Consider the following 23,995-nt stretch of genomic DNA (forward strand, 5'->3'; position numbering starts at 1 on the left):
CTCTGCTTTCCCAGTATCAGACCTTTCTGCCAAATGGCTTCTCTGCATGTTATTTTGATTCTGCATATGGCTCGACACGTGTTATACTTGATGGATTGAAATAAATCTTATAATGTAATATTTTTTAGTTGTATTCTCTATATAGTCTATAATTTGTTTTAAGTGTTTGCCCATCAACCCTTGGGTTCCTGGGTAAAACGTCAGCACTTCACATCACGTCATTGTGTCCTGGACAAGAAACCTCACCTCCTAAAAACACAATAGCCTAGGTCACTGTTTAAAGAGCTATAAGCTTAAGGTTGTACCTGACCCAAGCATTTAGGAATGTCACATTGTCATATTTCACTAGTAGAGAGTAACCATTGCATTTAATAAACATCACATTGATAGCCATGAATAAACAGTAAAATCTGTAATTTACTCAGAAGCCATTTTCAAATTGAAAATGACTTCTGGATGGGAACTGAAACGTCTTGATTGCAAAAACAGATGACCACTGTTGAAACCTTCTTTACATTGAACCACTCCTGGGTGAATGAAAGACTACACCATCTTGTTTACTAACAGCATTTTCTTTATTTTTACCATACAAAGGGACACACTGAATGTCTTGAGAAGATACAATGTTTTTCATATTCTAATGAGTAACAATTATCTCTCTAACATTATCCTTAATCAATAAATCCTCACATCCATACTTCAAACTCCATTCAGAAATAAAGAAAAATGAAAAAATACTACTTGTGATGCAGTTTTTCAAAATCAAAAACTACATTCAGTGTGATATATGAATGAAAATTCTGCAAAGCTGCCAAAGAAGGAAACATTTATTGGCACAGATGTTAAAAAGCTCCATTAGCAAAAGTAAGTGCAGTTGGTTTGAATGATCTCAAATAGATGATGATAGATGGGGCGCATGACATAACATGTTGCCATAGTTTTCTCTGATACAGTAAGCGAAGATGTGGTCCATGTTTTTATTCGCTGACAGACGCAAAGCCACAGCATCTATGAAAAAAATATCCTCTCGAAAACCAAAGTATTTAGGGCCCTCACCACACAAGCCGCCTCTGGCAGACTTTTGGCGTAGTCCTGGGTCATGTGGTTTTTCCTCTCTTCTCATCGCTTCATTATTCAATTAAGGACCAAAACACATGTTAATCCTGACATTAACCACACTGAGCATCCCCTAATGGAAGTGCAGCAGAGACAATCCTGCTCCATCAGCAGTGATCAGTGTCTTAGTCCGGTTTCCATTTGGTGTATGGAACTCACAGGGGCATCATACTCCGGTCTGATTTAAAGATGATGTTAAATATTATAGTCAATTACAAAGTTAGCTTTATGAATACTGGAGAATTGATTAGATCAGTTGGTTTCAAACTTTTCTTACCAAGTGCCACCAAAGCAAAGATTTGGCTTTCCGAGTACCATCAGATCTAAATCAGGTATGTAATAGGACTAGGTCCAGGTCTACTCTAGGGTAGAGGTAAGATCTTAAGCCCAAGCCCGAGTCCGAGCCCGACCCGACCCGAATTTCAGGCCGGGTCGGGCCTAAAATGTCAATCATTACGTTCGGGTCGGGTCGGGCCGGGCTTCTCTCTAGCTGACTTTTTAAAAATAAATATATGTTTATAAAAATGTATACTAAAACGATGTGTGGATACTAAACTTAGGAATACTTGTTATGAAAAAAATAATTTGGATAAAACAGAGAAGGCGCTGTAAGGTAATTGCTATTTAACTACTAAACAGGAGCCGCAGAGCCAGAGCATACTCTGCGCACGTGAACGCCGCCCTCTTAATAATCTTCCCCTCCGCAAGTCCGCATCTATTTTGACCTGGTATCCCTGATATGGAGCAGCAAGAAGTAAAGGATAAACTAAAGACAGGGGAACTGAAAAGGCAAACACGCACCGGCAAGAGTGAGGTGTGGAAATGGGTCGGGCTGGATGTTTTAGGCCCGATCTTATCTCTACTCTAGGGGTAAACCAGGTCTAAAAGTGGACTACATAATTTCCACTGTAATTCAAAAAAGGCAAAAAAGTGGATAAAATTAACTCTAAATTAGGCCAACCGACATACCGAAGAGCTGTCAAAGTACCATCTGAATGCAGTGGTGGAACGAAACAAAGTAAAAGATGTAAAGTTTAGATACCTAAAATTTGTACTTTAGTACAGTACTTTACAAAAGTACATTTGTACGTGGACAGTATTTACTTTTAGTACACTACATTTTAGAGCAGATATCTGTACTTACTACCCCACTACATTTTTTAACTAGACTGAAAAGTAAAAGTATTTTTTATTATTGTTTCAGTCCTGCGGAAAAGACGAAGGGTTTATTTTTAGCATGTTTGTAGCTTGACCAAATTATAATATACAAAGAAAAACAGCTAGAAAGCTTATAAATGAAGCTTATAAATACATTTGAAGCTTTTTTTTTCTTTTTCTCCAGTTTCTGTACTTTTATATAAGTAACAAAATTGAGTACTTCTTTCACCACTGCCACAATTGGTACACACACCACTGCCACAATTGGTACACATACCACAGTTTGAGCAACCCTATCTGAAATAAAGTTTAATTCCTGGATGGTTTATGACTAATCAATATATAACAGTCTTTACCATTGCTATTTTGCCCTTGTAATTTTGTTTACATTATTTTTAAGGTTTAAAGGCTGCTAATTTAATATGTAAACCCTAAAGTCTAAAAGGGTCAAAGAGCGAAAAATATAAAACCATGAGTCAGGTGCATAACCAATTTTCCTTACACGTCCATCCATTATCTGCTTGCGTTTGCATGTCTCCCATTTGATTGATCACTATCCATTGGTACAAATGCATCCTATCACCCTCTCCCCACGTGGAAGCACACATGTACACAGGGTATCACAGATTCACACACCTCTTATCCACAAGTTTTATTTCGGGCCTTTCCACAGTCTCCACATTCCACTGGCCATATCTCACCCAAGACTCCAACTGCTTTTAATCAGCTGGGTCACGAGGCGCTCCGGATGGGCCTCCGCATTGGGTGGGACCAGCCGTGGACATGTCAGACCCAAGAAGGAGGGGCTCTCGGGCTCATAATAGTCAACATATTTGTGCCCCTTCTCCTCTCCATCCTCCTCTCCTTGTCCTGCATTGCGTCACTCTCCTTGGAGAGCAGTATTGAACGGCTTGCATTGCACTAGAGTTCGTATTTGTAACTCATGCAGTCTTTTTACTAGCTAACATTTTCCGTCGTCACAGAAAAATGTTTTGAAAAGAGCACTGTGTACTTTCTGGAAGCATTGCCGTACGAGCTTCAACAGTGTGAAGAAAAGTGTGGGTGTTCCCGGCGATTTAGCAGATTTAAAGGGTATTTGTGTTACAGCTTTTGGTAACACTGAGTTCACTGAGTACATCACGTCTTTATGTTGGCCAGTATGAAGAATATTATCAGGTGTGGCTTACTTTCAGCACAGTAGTAATATGCCAAACATATTTCTGCTATATTTTGCGGTCATATTCGTTCCAATGTGTTAGCCATCAATATTGTGCAAATCAGCACAGCGATATACTGTTACAAGCTTTGGACCATACAGTTGTGTTGCCCTCGCTTGATTAGCTGCTTATTTTGCAGGATTCTTCAGGTTTCTTGGCTGTTTTGGATTGTGGCTGGCTGACAGTAATAGACAGCTGATACGGTGTAGAAAAAAACAAAAGAGTGGCTTTGTTATTCAGTTTTGGTTGCCTGGGATCTACAATACACACTTCTTCAATACTTTACAAAGATGTGAGTCTGGTCACCGGTGAACCCCCATTTTCAGATGGACATGATTGACAAGTGGATTAGCCAATCAGACGTGCATGGTCGCGGATTAGGACATCAAACAAATATGGGTGCTTATGTGGAAAAAGTAAAGGAAAAAATATCACAAAAATTAAAAAAATGCTGATTTCTGCAGAATTAATGGGCGAAGCACGAAACTCTGTTATTCTGTGAAGTGAAATTTGCTTTTATTTGTAAATGATAGGCGACCAATGAACTCCATTTCACATGCATCACTGAAAAAAACAAATATGATTGCACTTATGTTTGGTCAGGCTTGAGACTCAATGAAGGGTGTAACATATTCCTAAATTTTAGTGCTATATTTTCTTCCTTTAACATATAGATATCTCAATTTTAAGCAAAGACTTTTTCTAAAATACAGTAAAGTTCAGTAACAGGTGCAATACTGTTAAATATTGTCTCCATCATAGTCCAAACAATAGAGGCAGCCCATGTAGTAACCCTATCCATGGAATTGTGTGAAATGCCACAATAGCTGGCCTTTGTCAACAGTGGCTTAGGCTTTGATTGGCTCCATGTCCACTCTTGCTTTGACAGTGTTTACGCCGGTTACCTGGATACCGTACTACTAATCTGTTCGCTCCCCTCTCCCTTCATCATGACTGCCCCTTGCCACGATGCTCTCCTGTTACCAAACTTGACATGGCGTCATCCTCCGCCGGAGCCTGATGGGTTAATACTTGGAGGCCTTAGGTGAAGGTCACAGTCATCACACTCAGCCACAGGAAATGTCTCTGTTCAGTGTGTTTCAACATGCTCTTGATTAGCTTTAACCATTAAAGGGGTTGATGTTCCACTGTGGATTTGAGGAGTTGCATTTTAGCTGTCTAAACCTGAAAGAAGTAGGCAAAATAAAGAGGCTACCATATTATGCCTCATCAATTACATTTACTAAGATTTAGTGTGAGAATAATTTGGTGTGATCATACATGTGATCATATAATGTTAGGAGCAACAATATCAAATTTAAATGTTATTTGTACAGTCATGGAAAACCTTGAATAGTCATGGAAAAATGAAAATGTAATTTACAGGTCCTGGTCACGCCTGTGGTGGTTAGTAGGTCACTCTGCTCTGCGCAAATACAAACATTTGTTGGCAGTCAACTAATATAGTTATTGCACTACATTATACAATGGAAATATTATGGAAAATAAACAGAATAATGGGAACCTATTTTTTTCAGTTTTGTAAAATTGCAATATTTCTTTATTACATGTAACAGTGCAGTGTGTTACTATGGTATCCTTGTCATGTCCTGGTTCTTAAAGTTACTCAGGGGTATTTCTATAGAGCATGCTCAGCCTACTAAAAGAATCTAATATCAAGATTAAAATGAAATGATTTTTCTACCTGCTGGAGCAATACTGACTGAAGTAAGTCTTGTTATAATGGAATGTTCTGTCTATGGGATGAACTCAGATAGGTTTGCTTAGTTTAGCAGCTGATCCTAGCATCCTAAAGGGATTACAGGACTCAGGCATAAAGGCTGGATGCTGGACAGGACCTGGTGTTTGTTTAAAGATCTGTGTTGTCAGACTGTACTCAGCTGAGCAACTTCAACTCCCGCATTTAACACTGTCAAGTACCTGATGAGCTAATGAGCTTTAAATTAAGATTGCTGGTACTTTCAACCTTTTGGGCTTTATTAGGTAATTGTGGTCAGTCGTGATTATTGTTCATTAACTGATGCCACAGTATTAAACCTTTTGGAATTTTGGGTCTGTTTCTTTCTTTTTTTTTTTGCTTACTGGCATTTTTTGATGTACAAGTCTAGATTTTTTTTAAATACCAGAAATTAGCTAGTTTCAATCTTGCCAGAAGTGCCTACTGTTGCAACTGGTTCACTGTCAGCCACTGAAAAAAGCTTAACAAAATGAAAAAGAGAAAATTGTAAGATGTTTATCCCAGGGACTTCTAGATGCACAACCAATTGCTTGGAAAAAAAAAAAGTTGTTTATGGGATGATTTAATCTCCAAAAACACATAGTCTTTTCTGATTTCCATGGCTGACAGGACAAAGCCATTCATGGGTAATACAAGACATTGTGGTGTGCTTGAGGATCTATGATATTTTCTACTGGCCAAGGAACTTAAGCAGAGCCAGATCTGTGTCAGTTTTCTAAAATGAAAGGGAATCAGGTTAACCTTTAACTTCCACCTGGCCGAAGTCAATGACAGAAAGAGCAAAGTGTCCATTAGGGTTTAGTGTCTTGTCTGCTTTCTGCTCACACATGACCTTTGAACCATGACCCTTGCCTTGAAACCTAAATCCACTTTAGTTGTCAGTAAAAGTAGCAGAGGATGTCAGTGTTTTCGTATTTGTGGTTTACCGAGCGCCAATCCTCTCTAACCATCAATCTCCTGCCAACAGATTAGAAGAATAGATTAATCAGTTGCTCCAGCTCAGCCTGATCTTGACACACTAACAGCCCATGTACCCCTCCCCCATCTCACTGGCACAAACAAGTGATAGTAACTGAAGTTTACTGGTAAAGCCATCTGGTCTTCAATCTGCGGTGCTCTATACTTTCAACAGTCTTTTTCTCCACACTCATATAACTTGCATGTCCCACATCCGAGCTAAAACTGTCACTGGTGAAGTTTAGTACAGCTGCCACTTGTTAATGAGTGATATTTGGACTTCTTAAAAGAACATTATTTATTGTGCAATACAGAAATGTTATTGTGATGGGATGGTGATACATTTTATTGTTATGTGATTATATGGGACATCACCTATAAGGAGCGTATAATGCCATACAGAGGGACGTTGTGGATAAAAGAATAACATCTTCATGGTTTACTAAATTGAAAATGTGTGGCAGTAGCTGTTTGCTTTCATAATTGGATGTTAGAAAATGGATATTAAAATCCTAGTTGTTTGTTTTAGGGGATTCTCATTTATGCTAGATGAAGAACAAACAGACAGAAGGGCAGACAAACTCACATTCATGAAGAACAGTGGTCGTCCCTGAGGCTTCGGGGTGCCTGCGCCCCTGGACAAACATTCCAGTGAGCTGCTCCTCACTTCAGTCCGAGAGGTGCAGGGCAAAAAAGCCCTTTCTGCAGCGCATCTGGCCAAGCTCCCTATTACATAACTGTGTTTTGTAGGGCAGACACATTGAGTACACAATGAAACTGCCCCTGGACAAGCAAAGCCTATAGAAAGGAGTTGTAATGAGCTGCTATAATGACCACCATTACAAGCTGCTTAGGTAAATGCTGGTAAGGAATGCTTTGATTCAATTTTGTGTAACAGACTGTTGTGAATGATGGTGCAATGTGTCACCAAGACTGCAGTATGATTAATGCTGTAATTTTTTTATATTTGGAGCACAATGCAAAAATTGTGATTTATTCAATACAAGTGATTTAAGTGCAATACACTTTGCACTTTAGAACTCATGCAATACACTTAGCACTTTAGAACTCATGCAATACACTTAGCACTTTAGAACTCGTGCAATACACTTAGCACTTTAGAACTCGTGCAATACACTTAGCACTTTAGAACTCGTGCAATACACTTAGCACTTTAGAACTCGTTAGAACTTATGCAATAAACACAGCACTTTAGGACTTGTGCAATACACACAGCACTTTAAAAGTTGTAGTAACCCTCCTGAGTTTATGTTTTTGACTTGGCTTCTGTCCTGCCCTGTATGTATTTGACTGTATTTTGTGTATGTGGTATTTTATGTTAAATGTGACTATCAACCTGTCCAGGGACAACAGAATCACAGATGGAAACTAGCCTGTGGCTAAAATCTGGCATATTTACATATGTATCTTATGTTCATTAATATGCACTGTCCCTTTTCTAAATAAATAAATAAATACATAAATTCATCTACATAGCCTTGTCCCAAACACATATACATGCCATGCAATGCCTAGATTTTAAGTTTAGTTGGTTTGTAGGAATAAGTGTTGTTGGTGGATTTTCATTGATCATCTGGTTGTGGCTTATACTGGAAACTGGTTTTAAGTCATGTCTAACACTCACTCTGTTTCCACATTGTGACGTTAGCTTAAAGTATGCACTTTTTCTTGGCTATCATGGGACATTGCTGTAAGACCACCACACCTCCACTCTGCTGATATCTGCATGTATCAGCTTCTCTTGTCACATAAACTCTAGCTCCCCTCTTCACATGGCAGTCTGACGTTAGCATTTGTTCAATTCTTCGTCCCCAAGGACTTTGAGTATAACGTCTTTCCTCTCAATTTTCTGACTTAAGTGTCCATTTTCCACCAATCCCAGCTGCTTCTTGTTCTTATCCCCATCTTTGAACCAGAACATTCACTGGTATTAGCAGCACTGACTTGAGACCCTCCGTACTGCAGTGAGATCTTCCAGCTGACTCAGACATGATGTAGGATAACTCAGATTATGGTTTAGCCAAGCCACAAAATTACATTGGCCGTAAATCAGGGCTGAATCTTCTTTAAGGTGCAGCCAAATATACTTAAAAAGAGCAATAATTCAGCTAGCACACCAAGGTGTTTATTTGCAGAGTTTAATCTTATCACTCTTATTGGTTACTTTGGCTCTTTGTTACTCACTGTAATAAGATAATGTTTTGACCCTTCAATGGCTGTGGGTTTGGCTTTTCAATCAAATATAGCAGTCATGATATAATGCCTGATGTCACTAAAGACAACTTTTGGCTAATATGTCTTGGCTAATACTAACTCAGCCAGCGGCTTGGTCCAACTTTTTGTAATGTTTGAACATTCACTCAAATGCAGTGACATTAATTGTATACTTACATTGACAACCAATCATTATAATAAAGGTTTTAATGGTAGTCATCTGGACAATCTTAGAAATCAAGACTTTAACTGCTATCCAAGTATTTTTCAATCAGACATTTCCATCTCCCAAATGGCAGTTGAAATGTCACAATTTCAGTAACATTGTCCAGACGACCTGCTTTGAAACCTTTGTTGCCACAAACCATTTCTGGCCGAATGAGGAATTGCAACAACTAACCAACCATTATAGCTTAAGCCCAACTTTTGTTGCAAAGTAGAAACGCTATGTTGCAAGTTTGCAATAATATGATCAGACTTTGAGAATTGGATTCCAAATTATTGCCAATTGTTTCATGCTTGTGGGTTCTTTACTAAATGCCTGTTGTAATGTGGAATATTTCTCAAACAAACAACTTCCACCTCGGTTTATAAGCAGGATTCGCCCATCAACACAAAAGTTGGGGATACAGTTTTCCGAGTTGGAGTGTTGAAAAAAGTCAATTCTTAAAAAGATCATGATTCTACGACTTAACGATTCTGGATCAATTCCAAATCTCTCTAAATCGATTTAAAATTACATTATAACAGTGTTTCTGTCACAGTAAAATGCCCCCCCTAAAATTCACCTGACATTTCCTACGTTGAGTTTACATTTGTTTTACATTAGCAAACTGAGAATAAGCTTGTAATATTAAACATGTTTAAAAACATCTGTTATCTTTGACAAATATGCCTACGTATTTAACTTTAATCACTGCGGTATGGAATTAACTGGGCCTCGATTATTGTATAAATCCATTATATTTATTGAATTATGAACTAATAAAATAAATACAACTAAACAGAATTCCAATAGATTCAGAATTAAATTTAGAATAATTTTGGAATCAAGAATCTGTAATCAAATTGGGACCCCAATAATTTAAATTGAATTGAATCGAATTGCCAGTGACTTAAAGACTCGCACTGCTATTTCCCAGGGTTACGAAAAGCACTATGGTGTTTTCCAAAGTCCATCATTCCTTCAGACTCTCTTCAGGCATCCACGGTGAGTCAGAGTCAATTTTTTCCTCCGTTCCCTCCTCTACCGTCTGGTTTCTCATTCTTCACTTCTCTGGCCGGATCATAATAGCAGTGTAATTTACAGCTCTTGGTCAGCCCGGGGCACTAGATGTATGTGTGCTCTGAGAAAGGCTTGTTCCACAGTCTTGATCACTGCTACCTCCTCTCTTCATAAGTAGCACCAGATCTGTCCCATGACAAATCATTGACAGTCCATGGGTGCCTTTACTTTAACGTAAGAGCATCACATACAAAATAACCTTGTGTTTTTGTACTGCTGCCATCTTGCCAGTCAGTGATATATATATATATATATATATATATATATATATATATATATATATATATATATATATATATATATATATATATATATATATATATATATATATATATATATATATATATATATTCGGATTCCAAGATATCTCATCATCCTATCCAAAATATGTTGTTTTGTGTCATAGTTCGCTACTATTAAAACTATTAAAGGTGTAACAGTCCTGTTACTGTTCGCTACTATTAAAGGTGGACCCGTTGGGGATGTTATAGATTTGCCAGGAATGTTCCATGGCAGTATAGAGCACCTTTAAAATGTTGTTCATTCTACTTCATTTTTTGATATGATAAAAAGAGTTTACCATCAGACAGAATTGTTTCAGGGTAAATATAGAACTGTTGCTAGTGTGGATTGCATAAAATACAAAGGGAGATGTGACTGAAAGGTTTAAACATTCACCGGCCTTGCATGTGCTAGAGAGAAATATGTAAGATGTTAAATAATAATAAATCTTTTAAATTCCATTACTCAGGAAATAGTATTTTTGGAATATGTCGCCATCTTTGCAGCGTCTCGTAAATCTTTCATGCAAGTTGTGAATATTTTACTATCCACAGGCAAGGGATGACATGTCTACATTTCATAGTGGCAAGATTCTTAATGAGCTTAAATTAAAACTCCTCTTATTACAAGTGAGTATTTTCCTTTCAAAATACAGACTGAATAATTACTGAATCAGCATCGTAATTAGTGCTGTTTTGCTAGTATGAATGCCCCCAACCACACAACCTGGCTGGAGCTGCTTTCACTCCATGTCTCATTCCCCATCACATTCTAATTATGCATCATGCGTCACTCTGGCATGTGTGTGGAATGACTGGACCCTCCACCCACCCACTAGTACCTTCCCTCTAAATATACAGCACACAGCCACCCAGCCTCAGGGAATTCCAAGATCACCTTACACCACTATACGGAACCTTTATGGAGTGCAGGGCGGCTAACAGGGTAGTTACAGTTTCTTAAAGAAGTGATTCACATGGTGGAGTTTACATTCAGGGTGGATGGCTTCGTATCTGTCCAAGTCTGAAGTCTCAAATAGTTTATGAGGGTTGGAAAGTATGTCTATGGGAAAGCTATGTATAAGGGGTTTTGATGAGCAGTGCTGCTGTCATTTTGATATTTTTGCATATGTGTGCATTCCACCACTTTTGAACTTTGTGTTGAGGCATGACTTACCTAGTACTTTTTCCATGTATTTATTTCCTGTCAGGTTATTCATATGTGTATATTTTAGTATATACATTTGGTCAAATTATGAAATAAATACACTGCCTGGCCAAAAAAAAAGTCAGCTAAAGCATTCTCTGTGGCATTGTTTTAATAAGCTTCTGCAATGTCACAAGATTTATTTCTATCCAGCGTTGCATTAATTTTTCACCAAGATTTTGCATTGATGACTGACCATTGCATAAAGCCTTCTCCAGCACATCCCAAAGATTCTCAATGTGGTTAAAGTTTGGACTCTGTGGTGGCCAATCCATGTGTGAAAATTATGTGTCATGCTCCCTGAGCCACTCTTTCACAATTTGACCATTGTCATCTTGAAATATGCTTGTGGCATCAGGTAAGAAAAAAATCTGTTGATGGAATAACCTGGTCATTCAGTATTCAGTTGACCTCATTTTTGAGCACATACTGTTGCTGAACCTAGATTTGACTCGTACCTATAGGCTCGTACCTATTTGCTCAGTTAAATGCAGGTGCAACTTTTTTTTTGGCCAGACTGTGTACATTTAATAAAAATAATAAAATTGTGAAATAAATACATCTAATAAAAACAATAAATGCCATTTCATGAAGGTTTTTCAAAACGTCAGAAACTTCTGTCTAATTGGCAGAATTCTATTTTCTTTTACTATATATTTTTCAAGGAAACTTTACTGTCATCTGACACTCTCTATAGTGCCCTGGGTAGGAAACTGAAACTGTTCTGTCACATTTCTCCTGCAGACCTATAATCTGTAATTTAAAAAATAAAAAAATATTATTTGATTAACTTCATGTGTTGTCTAGACAAAAATTCTCGTTTAATACATTGCACAGTTGTATTCGTGCTTGGCTTTGTAAGACTTGGCTAAGCATTGAAGCACCTGCACTGGACAGCAGCCCAGTTGTAAGGCATGTTCTGATAGTGCACTGACCCACTGGGAATGACCTCCCTCACAATGTTATCTACTAGCACTGTTAGTCTATAAAGCAGATCACTGTCTCTGTTAGCACTTCTGTCCTGAACATCTAAGTAGCCAGGCAATTCAAGGCTAACTCTCCACACCTCTGGTTCATCACTACCATAGACTGTATATATAAGGACATAGCTAATGCGCTAGCTGCCATGTTCCAAGTAGGAAGTGGTCATGGTCATGCTTCCGGCTCCATCAACATGGCTCCAATTCACTTTACAATGAAAAATTGTCACCCCTGTCTCTGTAATTGCTGCAGTGAGCCCTGTCATTTTGATCTTAAAATGTTTGTATTAACATGCTCTACATGATCCTCGTGTTTTCATTTCCCTATTTTGTCTGAGATTCAAAATATTAACATTAATAACACACAAATCAGGCGCTTTCTCTCCCGTTAGCTTTAGCAACAGATTTGATTGACAGTGTTGCTAAGCACCTTCTCCCTGCTAAACTGGCGGTGCAAAAAGGGGCATTACCTTCAACAACCTTGCTCTGGATTGGCTCTGTGGTTGATATGATACTCGCGATTGGATTTCCTAATATGGAGCCCAGCTCTAATTTTGCCCCTATAACTGCTAGCTTCAGTGAGCTTCATTTGACTGGAGCCGAACACTATGGTTGAAATCACACACACTTAGTCCACTTCTTCATACAGTCAATGATCTCTATGGACATAATAGTATGCAACCTCATTGAACAGTTCACAAACAGTATACCCTTTACTTTTTTACCATTCTACTACTACAAAATAATTATCATACATTTCAAATTGTTGTGAAAGTAAACAAAAATATTGCAATATATCCCTAGAATTTGGTCCCTGATATTTTGGTGCAGCTGCTAAAGAGTGAATAAGTCATTTAGTGATTGGCAGAGTTGTTTGTCTCAAAGTGGCAAGGGACCTCTGGAGACAATTGTTCAGATCAACCAGTGCTCCTTCACTAATACGCCAGCACCCGCCCCCTCTCCTCCTTTTGTCTTCTCTGTTAGCTTTTGGGTGAGTGTCCAACCCACCACCTATTCTTTCTCCAAAATCACCTCACTTTTTCTGAAGGAAATCCCCCTTCTTTCCTACCATGGCTGTTGGATTGTTGTCCGTCCTTCTTAGTGCTACACAGATGGTCTCCAAAGCAAACTGTGATTCCAGTGGAAAGGCAGTGATACTGTGGCTCATGAATATGTGTGAGTCACTGTTGTGTTAAAACTGCTTTTGGAGATTTTTAAGGGTGAAATCAGAAAATGAATTGTTACATTAAGTACATCCTTCCTTGGCAAAAAATACTACACATGGTAATCTGGAACAAAGGATTTTTGTTGTACATGGGAAAGATTTGAAAAGTGAGCTATGTCATCAGTGTTGTAATTTATTAAACTCATTTGCTTAATTTTGATCCTTAATTTTTAACATGAGTATATCCTGATAGGTTTATACAAGAATATAATAATATAAACTTAAGTATATTGTTACTCTTTCCCATTACCTTGCATTACATTTATTTATGTCACCAGTTTTCACCAAGAATGTCAATATTCTCATTCTCTTCATCAACATGTTCTGGTTTTAGCGTACAAGCCCACACCTTCCTGTCTACTGTGTATCAGCTGATAATGTATTCAATATATTACATTAGGGGCTATCATACTCTGCACCTAATGCTTCTTGCAATATCAAACTGGCACTTATCGACGTCCGAAACAAGATCAGCTTGCCCCAGTGCTTTGCTAAGAGTCCAGCTTGTGGACTGTGGGTGCATACCGCCCTGGACCCCCCTGGGACCACAGTGAAAAAGGCCTTTATGGGTGTGCATCGGTGTGGGCACACAGTGTGAGCAGTCGGCTCCCTGGACCTCATTAGCCAGGCCTTTGTTACAGTAAGCCATACCTCCCGAAGCCCAGATGCAGCATTGTAGATTAGATCCGTGCACCCACCAGGGCTACTCAAAAGCCACCTCTGAATCGAGACTAATCCTCCAGCAGGACTTTCTCTTCTCTCTTGCCACACACAGACACAAGTATGGCATACACAAGGAGCGGTAGAAGACTTTGAAATAACTTGTCCCTTGTGTCTTTAATCCCTGTCCAGAGATCCTGTCAGCTGGTTGCAAGCCCCAGGCCTTTCCTTCCATTGTCACACAAATCACCAGTTCTGCAGACAATCATCAAATACGTCCAAGAATCTAAATTTTGAGAGGATTAAAATCAGGTTGTGTTATGGAACAAGCTGCTTTCTATTGTACTGCTTTCCCCTAAATGTAAACATATCAGACATGTGTCACAACTTTGGCTGAAAAAATGTATTTCAACTTTTATTGTGGTTTTATATATTGTTTTTATTTTATTCGTCTCCAAGACTACTATAATTCTGTGAGTAAATAGGGTTGCTGTATATATTTTTTTTTTACTGAATTTGGAAATCTCAATTTTGTCCAGGAAATTGAAAAATTAGTCTCAGAATTGTTCAGAAAAAAAGTTATGATCGTTTTAATTAATTTCAAAATCACAATTAACAATTTGGTTCTTCCTTTGGAAACTGTAAACTCTTTTTCTTAAAAATATTTGCCAGTAGCTGTTTTGGAAAGTCAAGAAATTGTTTAGGATACAAATTTGACGGATTGCTTAAACTCTCATGTGCATAAGACCACACTTGTATCATGTTAGGGCATTTTTTAAAACCCTGAAAACCCCACACAGCCGACTATAAAAAGCTTGTCGATTTCACCATGTTGTGTTGCTTTCACCACAGCTTCAGTCTGTGTGTTGTCTTTGGCTCCGCCTGTCATGTTGCGTTTAGCCACAAGACCATTTGTAAAATAATCAGCAGGGGGACTCCAAGACCAGATTGCCCTGCCGGGTCCAAACCTGAGTGGTAATGTTGGACAGGGAGACGACAACAAGAGCGGTTAGCAACACAGACCTCCAATGTTTCAACACACCACTGGACAATTAGACTGCCGCCCTCTGCACTAGCCAGTAGAATTTCACATACGCATGCTTTTACTCTCAAGTTAGCTTTGTCAAGTACACCATGGTTATATTTGTTTGTTGGTGCAGTCAGTGTAGTGGACAGCAACACGTACTATTTGCACCATTAGGAATTCTTGTAAACCTCTTCAAAGTCTGTGTTAAAAAAATCCCGTGGCTTTTTATTGACTTTGGACACGGCAATAAGGCAGTTAACTTGTTGCTGGAATTTTACAGTTTAATAGCTCTATTTACATTTTGGAGAATTGTTGTGGTAGTACTGGTATGTGTTTGAAATTCTTTTGACCAGAGGCTTGCATAGGTTAAAAAGTATAGCACAACAACATTGGATTAAAGATGTACATTTTTATCCATATTATCATCCATATTTCATACATTTGAAAGAAAGTTTGGTGCAGCATATGTTTGTTATGATTTATTTGTTATGATTATTTGATGTGGAACTGGAAAACACAATTAAATGAGAGAACAGTGGTTTAAAAATAATTTAAATTGTTGAAGCGTTCTATTGAATCTTCTGTACCATACACACTTGTCCTGCTAAAGTAACCCCAGTACTATATGTTTATAGGCAATATCTTCCGATTACAGACTTCAACCTGACCTAGCTTGACTGCTGGATAAACAGAGAACTATTTAGCCCTGGACACACGCGTGCAAATCCCTTTAACTTTTTCTCTGCATTTGCACATGAAGGCAGATATGCTGGTCAGTTCTTCGAGCTTGGCTTGACTCTGTCACATCAAAGATAGCCTGAGGAAGCAAACTAGAATGCCAAACTCAAATTAGCTTCATATTTTGTCCTCTGTGACATTCAAGCATTCTCCAAATCACCGACTCTATGATATCACATGAGAAAACCCCAGTCGTGAGGCCAACATTGTTGTGGTTTGCTTCATCGCTATGACAACGGCATAATATTTCTCGATGGCTCGTCTAGCTTTTGTGTCCGCATGGCATGGAACGGACTTCCTTACCAGCAGAAATTCCGACGTTTCCTGCCCTGGGATCATCTTTTCTTATCATATGTTTCCTATTTGCGGGAATTTGAAGACTTATATATGATGTGGTTTGAATCCTGTACTGGCCTGAAATGTATTAGTGGAGGTATGACATGTTTGGGTACAAATGGTACCTCCAGCGATTATGTGGGCTTGTCATTCTTTGTGAAAATGGAAACAACACATCCGATCTTTCCCCCAAATTCACTTACTTTCAGTAGACAGCATGGTTCTCGTCTACTGTAAAACCATTCCTAGGAGACCCGATCCATGTTTTGGCTTGCACAAGTCAAGTGTCTCAACTATATAGGTTGTTTTAAGCTACTTCTATTTCTGCCGCTCTTTTCCGTACCAAATACCACATGCTATATCGGGCTGAGTGAATGTGGTAACAAGATGCTCATAAGCCAATGCGGAGAGGGAACATTCCACGAGTGGGTTCCTGATGTTGTTTTCATGGTGGCTGCTGTCTCGGATGGCAAATATTCCTCAGAATCAAAATAGTCTGGTATTTACATTTGGACTATTTAGCACTGTCTCAGTCCGGGGTGACATGCAAAACACAGCATCTGTTGACTGACAAGGATGAGTTCTTTTTAGTACAAAAATGAGAACATGTGATGAGTTGAAGTTATTTTTGAATGTCAATTTGTCCTACACCCAATGTTATTGAGTAGAAACATGATAAAGATATTCTCAAAGCTAAGGATTAGTCACAGATTTGCTGAAAATCCATTGGGTTCCCTTTCTATAATTAAAGCACACATATTATGCAAAACCCTTTATGAACTTTAAACCTTTTTATAACAATGTACCTTCATGATTGGCTCACTCAAAGTTGTTTGTTAATAGATTCATGCATGTTTGAGTAATCCTGTATTGTCCTGCACTTAAAGCGCAAGTAGTTAGGAAATCCCTTTTCAAGCTATCCCTTTTCAGTGTTTCCCCTATCATTATATTGGCAGGGTACCCCCGCCAATAATGCCCCCTGCCCTGTCAATCAAATAATGCGGTGCCTGTGATCAAAATTTGCTTCTTTACCAAAACTGTTCTGCTGCTCCATAAAAAAGTACTGTATTCATAGAAATCTGGTCCATATTTTCCCCTCATACTTTGCCTGCCTAATCCATTCCGTCATAAACTCGTTTAATTAAAATGCCAAATCTTCTGAAAGTATGTTTATAAGGTGTTTTACAACCATTTAATTGTTATAAGTGATTTAACTATAACATTAAGATAAACGGCAATTAATTACAAATCTATATTATACATTTTTATATAGAGGTCCATATATTTCTCCCCCAAGTATGTCAACCTACACAGCCAAACACCCTCTTCCAAACCTGTAAACCTATGGGAAACACTCCCTTTCCCTACCCATCCATCCATTTTCTTCCGCTTATCCGGAGCCGGGTCGCGGGGGCAGCAGTCTAAGCAGGGACTCCCAGACTTCCCTCACCCTAGACACATCCTCCAGCTCCTCCGGTGGGACCCCAAGGCGTTCCCTGGCCAGCCGAGAGACACAGTCCCTCCAGCGTGTCCTGGGTCTTCCCCGGGGCCTCCTCCTGGTGGGACATGCCCAGAACACCTCCCTAGGGAGGCGTCCAGGAGGCATCCTGAGCAGATGCCCGAGCCACCTCAACTGGTTCCTCTCAACATGTAGGAGCAATCTCCCGCTCCATCCTTCCCTCACTCGTGAACAAGACCCTGAGATACTTGAACTCCTCCACTTGAGGCAGAAACTCACCACCCACCGGAGAGGGCAAACCACCCTTTTCCGGTCGAGAACCATGGCCTCGGATTTGGAGGAGCTGATTCTCATCCCAGCCGGGAAAAAATCAGAGTGAAAAATGCAGAGTTCTAAAATGTCATATAGTCAAAAATAAAAACAGTCTGCTGCTTATAAAGATGAAATGCCGCCATAAAGACGCAGGGATTATCAGTTTGGTATTTTGAACAAGAAGTAATGCCAATTTTACATAAATAATGCAGTTTACAGTGAACCAATGTAAAATTATCATCTACTTGTGTTATAGTTCAATAATAAGTACCACATGCACATGGCTTCTTTAACTTTTTTACATTGCTCTTACTTAAGGTAACTCTGAGCTGAAGAAATGGTATTGCTTTCCTCTCCCACTAAGGACAGACCGATAAAAAACTCAAACATAGGCCAAATATATAAACTATACTTTCTGTGTCATTTATATGTCTCTCACCCATTACCAATAAGCTGCTCTAACTTACTTTATATGCTATTTGGGGCGCGCTCACACAGTATGTCAGTCTGTATGGCTGCCAGATGAGTGCAGGCATGTGTAGGTGGGTGGATCGCCTGTACATTTTTGTGCCTTATAGATTTCACTGGGGCCATATGCTTCCTTATCTTGGATTAGCCCCACTTGACTTTCACTAGCTGCAAAAAACTACCCAGGTCATTCCAAATTTCCCCCTTGCCATTGACGTTTTCGGATCTTGCGTTTAATTTTCTTCCTATGATTTATTAAAGTCTTATATAATCCAAAATTTACTTCTGTGAACTTTTATGGTGTTATCTGCTCAAAAACATGTCCAAAGTTCTTTCATTCACACACGTTTGAGTAATCCTGCCTTATTGGGCTATATATATCTCCAAAGCTCAAAATGCTGTGCTCCAACTTGTAATGCCATTCAGTGGTAGTTTTAAAGTTAACAGTTATTTGTAGCCTAAATTGCTATATACTGCAATACACTAGAATAACATAAATTATTGCCCTTTCTAAAAATATTTTTGTTTTAGTTGTGATTGCTACAGAAAGTATATAGTGTCTCTTTGTGTACCAAGAAGTGAAGAAATTTCAGCGTGACTAAAAGAATAGCTGTAGCTTCAAGGTTAGGCTTATCCAGGGCTGAAATTATTCAAATGTATAGAGTTTAAAAATATAGAGAAGTGCCCCTGGTATTACCATTTCATGACATCACAAGGTGAAAGAGTGTTTTCAGTTTGAGAGAAGGAACAGCAGGGTTTGTGTGCTGAACATGTGTGAATAAAATAAAACACAACTCTGTTTATGTATCTCATGAGGAGACAACATTGTAACAGATAAAAAAATGTGCTTAATATAGACCCTTTAACCAGCACGTGAGTTTGTTATTATACATGTGTTGCCCAGTGCTCAGAAGCTGGAAAAAAAGCTGAGATGGGATACTGAAGTCTGCCTTGTGTGTGCGCTCATGCCTGGAGTTTGTGTGGAGAGTGGGTGGGTGCGTCACTCAGCCCCAGAGCTTTCTGCAGAGCACTCAGCCTCTGTTGCTCTCCTCTCCCCTCACTGGAAACATCATGTGTCTCTGGGACGCTCAAAGGAACAGTGTTAGTCAAAGCTGGGGAGGCTAAAATAAGACGAACGGAGAATCTTGGCTCTTCTTGTGAGCTGGGAAGTGGGAACAGAACGGATTATGGACTGCCAAAAAGTTGGATCTGACACAAAATGGATAATTTCCTTGGAGGTGAAAAAGCAGGAGGCAACATTGAACTTAAAGTGATGGCTTAATACTGTCTCATGGAACATCGTGTGGAACGTGAGGGAAAGAATTGTGGATCCTACCAAAAACGTCGTCCAAGAGATGTAAATTGCTAACTACAGCAAAAGCAACAAAATAGACCCAATTTAAAGTTATCAAATTGACAAGCTCTAACTATCCACTACTTTTTGGAATTGAAAAAGAATATTATTAACAACTGACAAAACCGAAATGAATCTAGCAAAGTTGTTATAATGGTCTTTATGTGGAACTTAACCATCCAGATGGAGTAACTGAACATTTCAACCATTTTCATCCATTGTTGATTTGGATATGCCATGCTAGCCCGGAGGAATGGGCCAGTACCTCTCAAGGATCTCTCCGAAATGTTGGATGTAGAAGTGACCGCTGAAGGGTGTTGCTCGCTCTCCCCTTCCCCAGCATCAGGAGGCTGTCCCTGGGCTCGTCTGGCAGGAGTGGATGGGTGCTTGTCTGAGCCCTACTGTTTGTGGTTCCAGCTGTTAGCCAGAGCGTACTGGGGGGAAGTGGAGATAGGGCTCAGCAGTCCCAACCGCTCTGTTTCCTGGGCTCGACTACGTGAGGCATCTATAAAGAACTGTGTCCGATCGAGGGTAAGGATGTGCAACAAGCAAGAGGTCGATTTTCTCAAAATTTCTTGAAAAATAAAATGAAAGATTGAAAAGTAAAGATCTCTGAAATGTCTGCTGAATATTTCTATAACTTATAACTGGGCTTGGTTATTATAGCACCTAATGATTCAGTAACGCCTAAAGTAGATCACATATCCACAGCACTGCAGTGAAAGAGGGGCTTTTGCCGCATAAACAGTGACGTCATACAAGTGCACCTAAAGTTCAAATGGATAGAAATCCCTTTATAGCAACACGTTTAACTATATTGTTGGCTTTAATGAGAATAAGATGCTAAAAAGGTGTATAGCTGATAAAAAGTGGATGGAATTAATGTTGAATTTTATTTTAGAAAATCTCATTAGTTGTTTTTTGTATTAGAAAGTTTTCCTGTTTTTATGCATTATGTTGTATTATCTGCGTTATCTGGATTAACTAGTATCTAAACAACAAACAGTTTAGGTCTCCATTTGATTACTTTGATAAAATTAATTGTTTATCGTCCAAAAGCAAAACTTAGAAGAGCAAAGAAAGACAGTGTTACGATTTTTTTCTCCTCAACAATGCAGTATCCTTTACATTATTTGCTCAGCCTTTGCCAGCCTGTGTCAGTGGCATATAGAGTAACATAGGCACAGTAAGCAGTGGAGGAAAAGGTTAAGACGGACTCTTTTGGGGAATTTTTTTGGGAGCGAGTCATTGTCTTTCACTGGCTAATATTTACTGGAATAAGAGAGCTAGATTTTGCCCCATTTTTAGCTCATACATGTACTTTAGCCTTATCATGTTCTGGTAAAGTGCTCAGAATGTTGATAGTGTAGGAGTGACTAATGACATAGCTTGTGGTCAGAAAAAGGAGAGATGTTAGGAAAGAAAAATGAAGGAGGTAGGTCTATGATGTCATCTGGACAGAAAAAAAACATGACTCATGATTCAAGAAAAGCTAAGTTTATTCAAAATTTGCCCAAACATCTGATTTTAATACCACAAAGGAATAGGAATTTAATGAACATGCTAATATGTGCATACTGCCAGCTTCATCACCATATGGCAGCACACGCACCAAACGTCATTATGCACAACTGGGCTTGTTTTGATGAGCAGACTGCATGCATAATTTGATTTTATTTATCAACTTGAGACTCTGTACATCCAGTTGGTGGTTTTCAATTTCCTGAACGATGCCCATTGTTTGATGGGACCATTACCTAAAGTATATGACATTTATTTGGAAATATCCAGCTGGAAAATCCTCAAATTTTGAACCTGCTAATTTATAGTGACTCCACTTATTACCACACTTTATTCAACAAAACCAGAATATCTGCATAAGTGCTAGGGCTGAACAATTTTGGCAAAGTATCGACTTGAGATTTATCTCACAAGCATTGCTATAAAATTCACTATTTATATTTTAATAGTAGAATTCTGTTCTAAGTTCACATTTTAAACACTCCCAAAGTCATTTACAAAAAGACTGACCTATTGACTGACAAACTAATACAAGAATCTCATTTCAAAACATGTTTGTACAGATCTAAACTACACGATTAGGAGTTTCTATGCAGAATAAGATATTTTTTTTATGGAGGAAATTATGGTACTTAAAAAAATTGTAGCCTTTGAGACTTGCTAATTTCAAACTGCGATTTCGAGTCGATTGTGATTAATCTTGCCTCGCCAAGGACATTTTGGTTCGCTGCCTCCCATCATTAAGCTCTTGACCAATATAATGTTGTCATGTCATCTGAAACCCTGTAGTTCACAGAATCCCCTCCTTCAATGGGATTTGTAATAGATGAGGAGCAAGACCGTATGCACATGTGCCGTGTATACAGTTAGCTACGTGCCCCTAAAGCCAAAGCTATTGCATAATCCGACATTAAATTTGAAGCGTGAAATGAAAACAAACAGGCGGGCTGTAGAGTTCCCTCTGTTGCACTGCTTTGTGGACTGTGGCTGTCATCCAGAACCCTCAGCTCTTAGTGTTACTGATGATTTCACCAGTCAAACCAGCGCGTCCACACCCATCCCAGCTCCCAGGAGGACTGTACATCTGCTGCTCCCAGACAGCCCCAACCAAGGTGCGGATAGAGGAGCGAGGAGAGGAGCTTTGTCTTGGAACCATGGCTGAGCAGTATTTTGTTAGGAGGAGAGCCTGTGGAGCTATTGGCAGCCTCACGTAGCCTGCAGTCACACTAGTGGTGTTAGCGAGGACTGCTAACGCACTCTGCGTGGCGCAATGCTTCACCTTCGTCATTACAGCTCTGATGGATGTGACACTGGTTACCCTGGCCAGACTGCTAATGACCGTGCTCTGGTTTCCGATGACACTGTTTAGACTGGACAGAAATGAAACACATCAAGCTTAGTAATAGACTACCACAGAATAGATTTAGAAGCATGTGAATTTGTGTAAGATAAATATTTTCAGGAAATGTTGGTTATCATAATTTATATTTTCTGCTATCTATTGTATGTTTGAAAAATAAAGACGTAACAGTACATTTTATTCTTTGTAATAAAATCTTAAAGTACAGTATGTAAGTTGAGATGGCATGTCACCTTGCATGATTCCATGGAAATAAAAAGTTAAAGCCATACTTCAGAATACATGGTGACAGATAAGTTTTATGCCATACTGTGGAAGATTATAGCCAAAGGAACATTTCTATGAAAACAAGCAGGAAGCCCTCCTCCAGGCCAAATAAGAGGCAGGTTTCTGGAGATTTCAGTGCAATAAACACAACCAAAATGAAAAACAAAACAAAAACAACATGTTTTTACTTAAGTCTATTTTTTGACTAAAAAGTTATATACTGTGGCTTTAAATATTTTGTTAATCGTTTTGAACGCATTTGTTGCTGATGATAAACTCATCATTCAGATGTGTCCCAGCACATAATTAGTACTAAAGCCATGTGTGAAGTTGCTAATGCATTAAAATGTGATTTTAATAACCTGACATTACAGTAATTGTAGTTTAATTGCATTGGAATAAGAATTTCTGTTGCTTGTATATTATTGTAAAACATTTGCCCACATTTTGCCTTTATAATCACTCATTTTACAACACGTGTTCAGTTCAAGTACCATACCAAATCTAAGTGTAAAGTACTGTATTGCATAACTGTCACATTTCCAGCAGTACAACCTTGACCACAAAATGACACTTCACATTGGGGCAGGAACAGTCTGCATGTGAAGAATCTGCAGCTGGGGAATTGCAGTGTTTTCAAAAGCTCGTTGATTATAAAGATCTGTGTTTAACCCCGTGGCTATTTCTTCTGTGAAAACACTCCACTCTTTGTTTTAACCAAACTGTTTAGCTTTATGTAATTATCAAAGCTAAGAGGGATGGAGCTGGTCTAATGAGGAGTACATTTCAGCACATGGAGAAATCTTAACCAGTTTGTCACTCTTACTTCTAATACTCAACTAATACTTGTTGGGTCTTTTTTTCCATAACTGAGTAATTTAACTAGTTTTAATACAAGTTGGAGCTACAGTGTGTTTCTAAGTGGCCAGGAATGGCACAGTATCATTTAAACTATAATACTGCACCAAATTATCACAAAAATACATTTGTGTTATTTATAATTATTACAAAAAATCTCTGTTAAATTGTCAAAATCCTGGTTTGGATGGTTGAGGAGGAGTATGATGTGGAGG

General features: G+C 38.8%; 1 protein-coding gene across 2 annotated transcripts in view; it reads left to right on the forward strand.

Moving 5' to 3' along the window:
• Nucleotides 1–23,995, forward strand: part of LOC117388202 (rho GTPase-activating protein 21-like) — an 89,225-nt gene that overhangs the window by 16,876 nt on the left and 48,354 nt on the right. Inside the window, exon 1 of one of the 2 annotated variants that reach the window (XM_033985693.2) lies at nt 19,454–20,305. The exons of the other annotated variant lie outside the window; for it this stretch is intronic. Within the exon in view, the coding sequence (XP_033841584.1) occupies nt 20,012–20,305 (294 nt within the window). The 5' untranslated portion in view covers nt 19,454–20,011. Of the gene's footprint in view, nt 1–19,453; nt 20,306–23,995 lie in introns of those variants that run through there. 2 annotated transcript variants of the gene reach the window in all.

This window comes from Periophthalmus magnuspinnatus, chromosome 20 (genome assembly GCF_009829125.3).
Source record: "Periophthalmus magnuspinnatus isolate fPerMag1 chromosome 20, fPerMag1.2.pri, whole genome shotgun sequence".
NCBI lineage: Eukaryota > Metazoa > Chordata > Actinopteri > Gobiiformes > Gobiidae > Periophthalmus > Periophthalmus magnuspinnatus.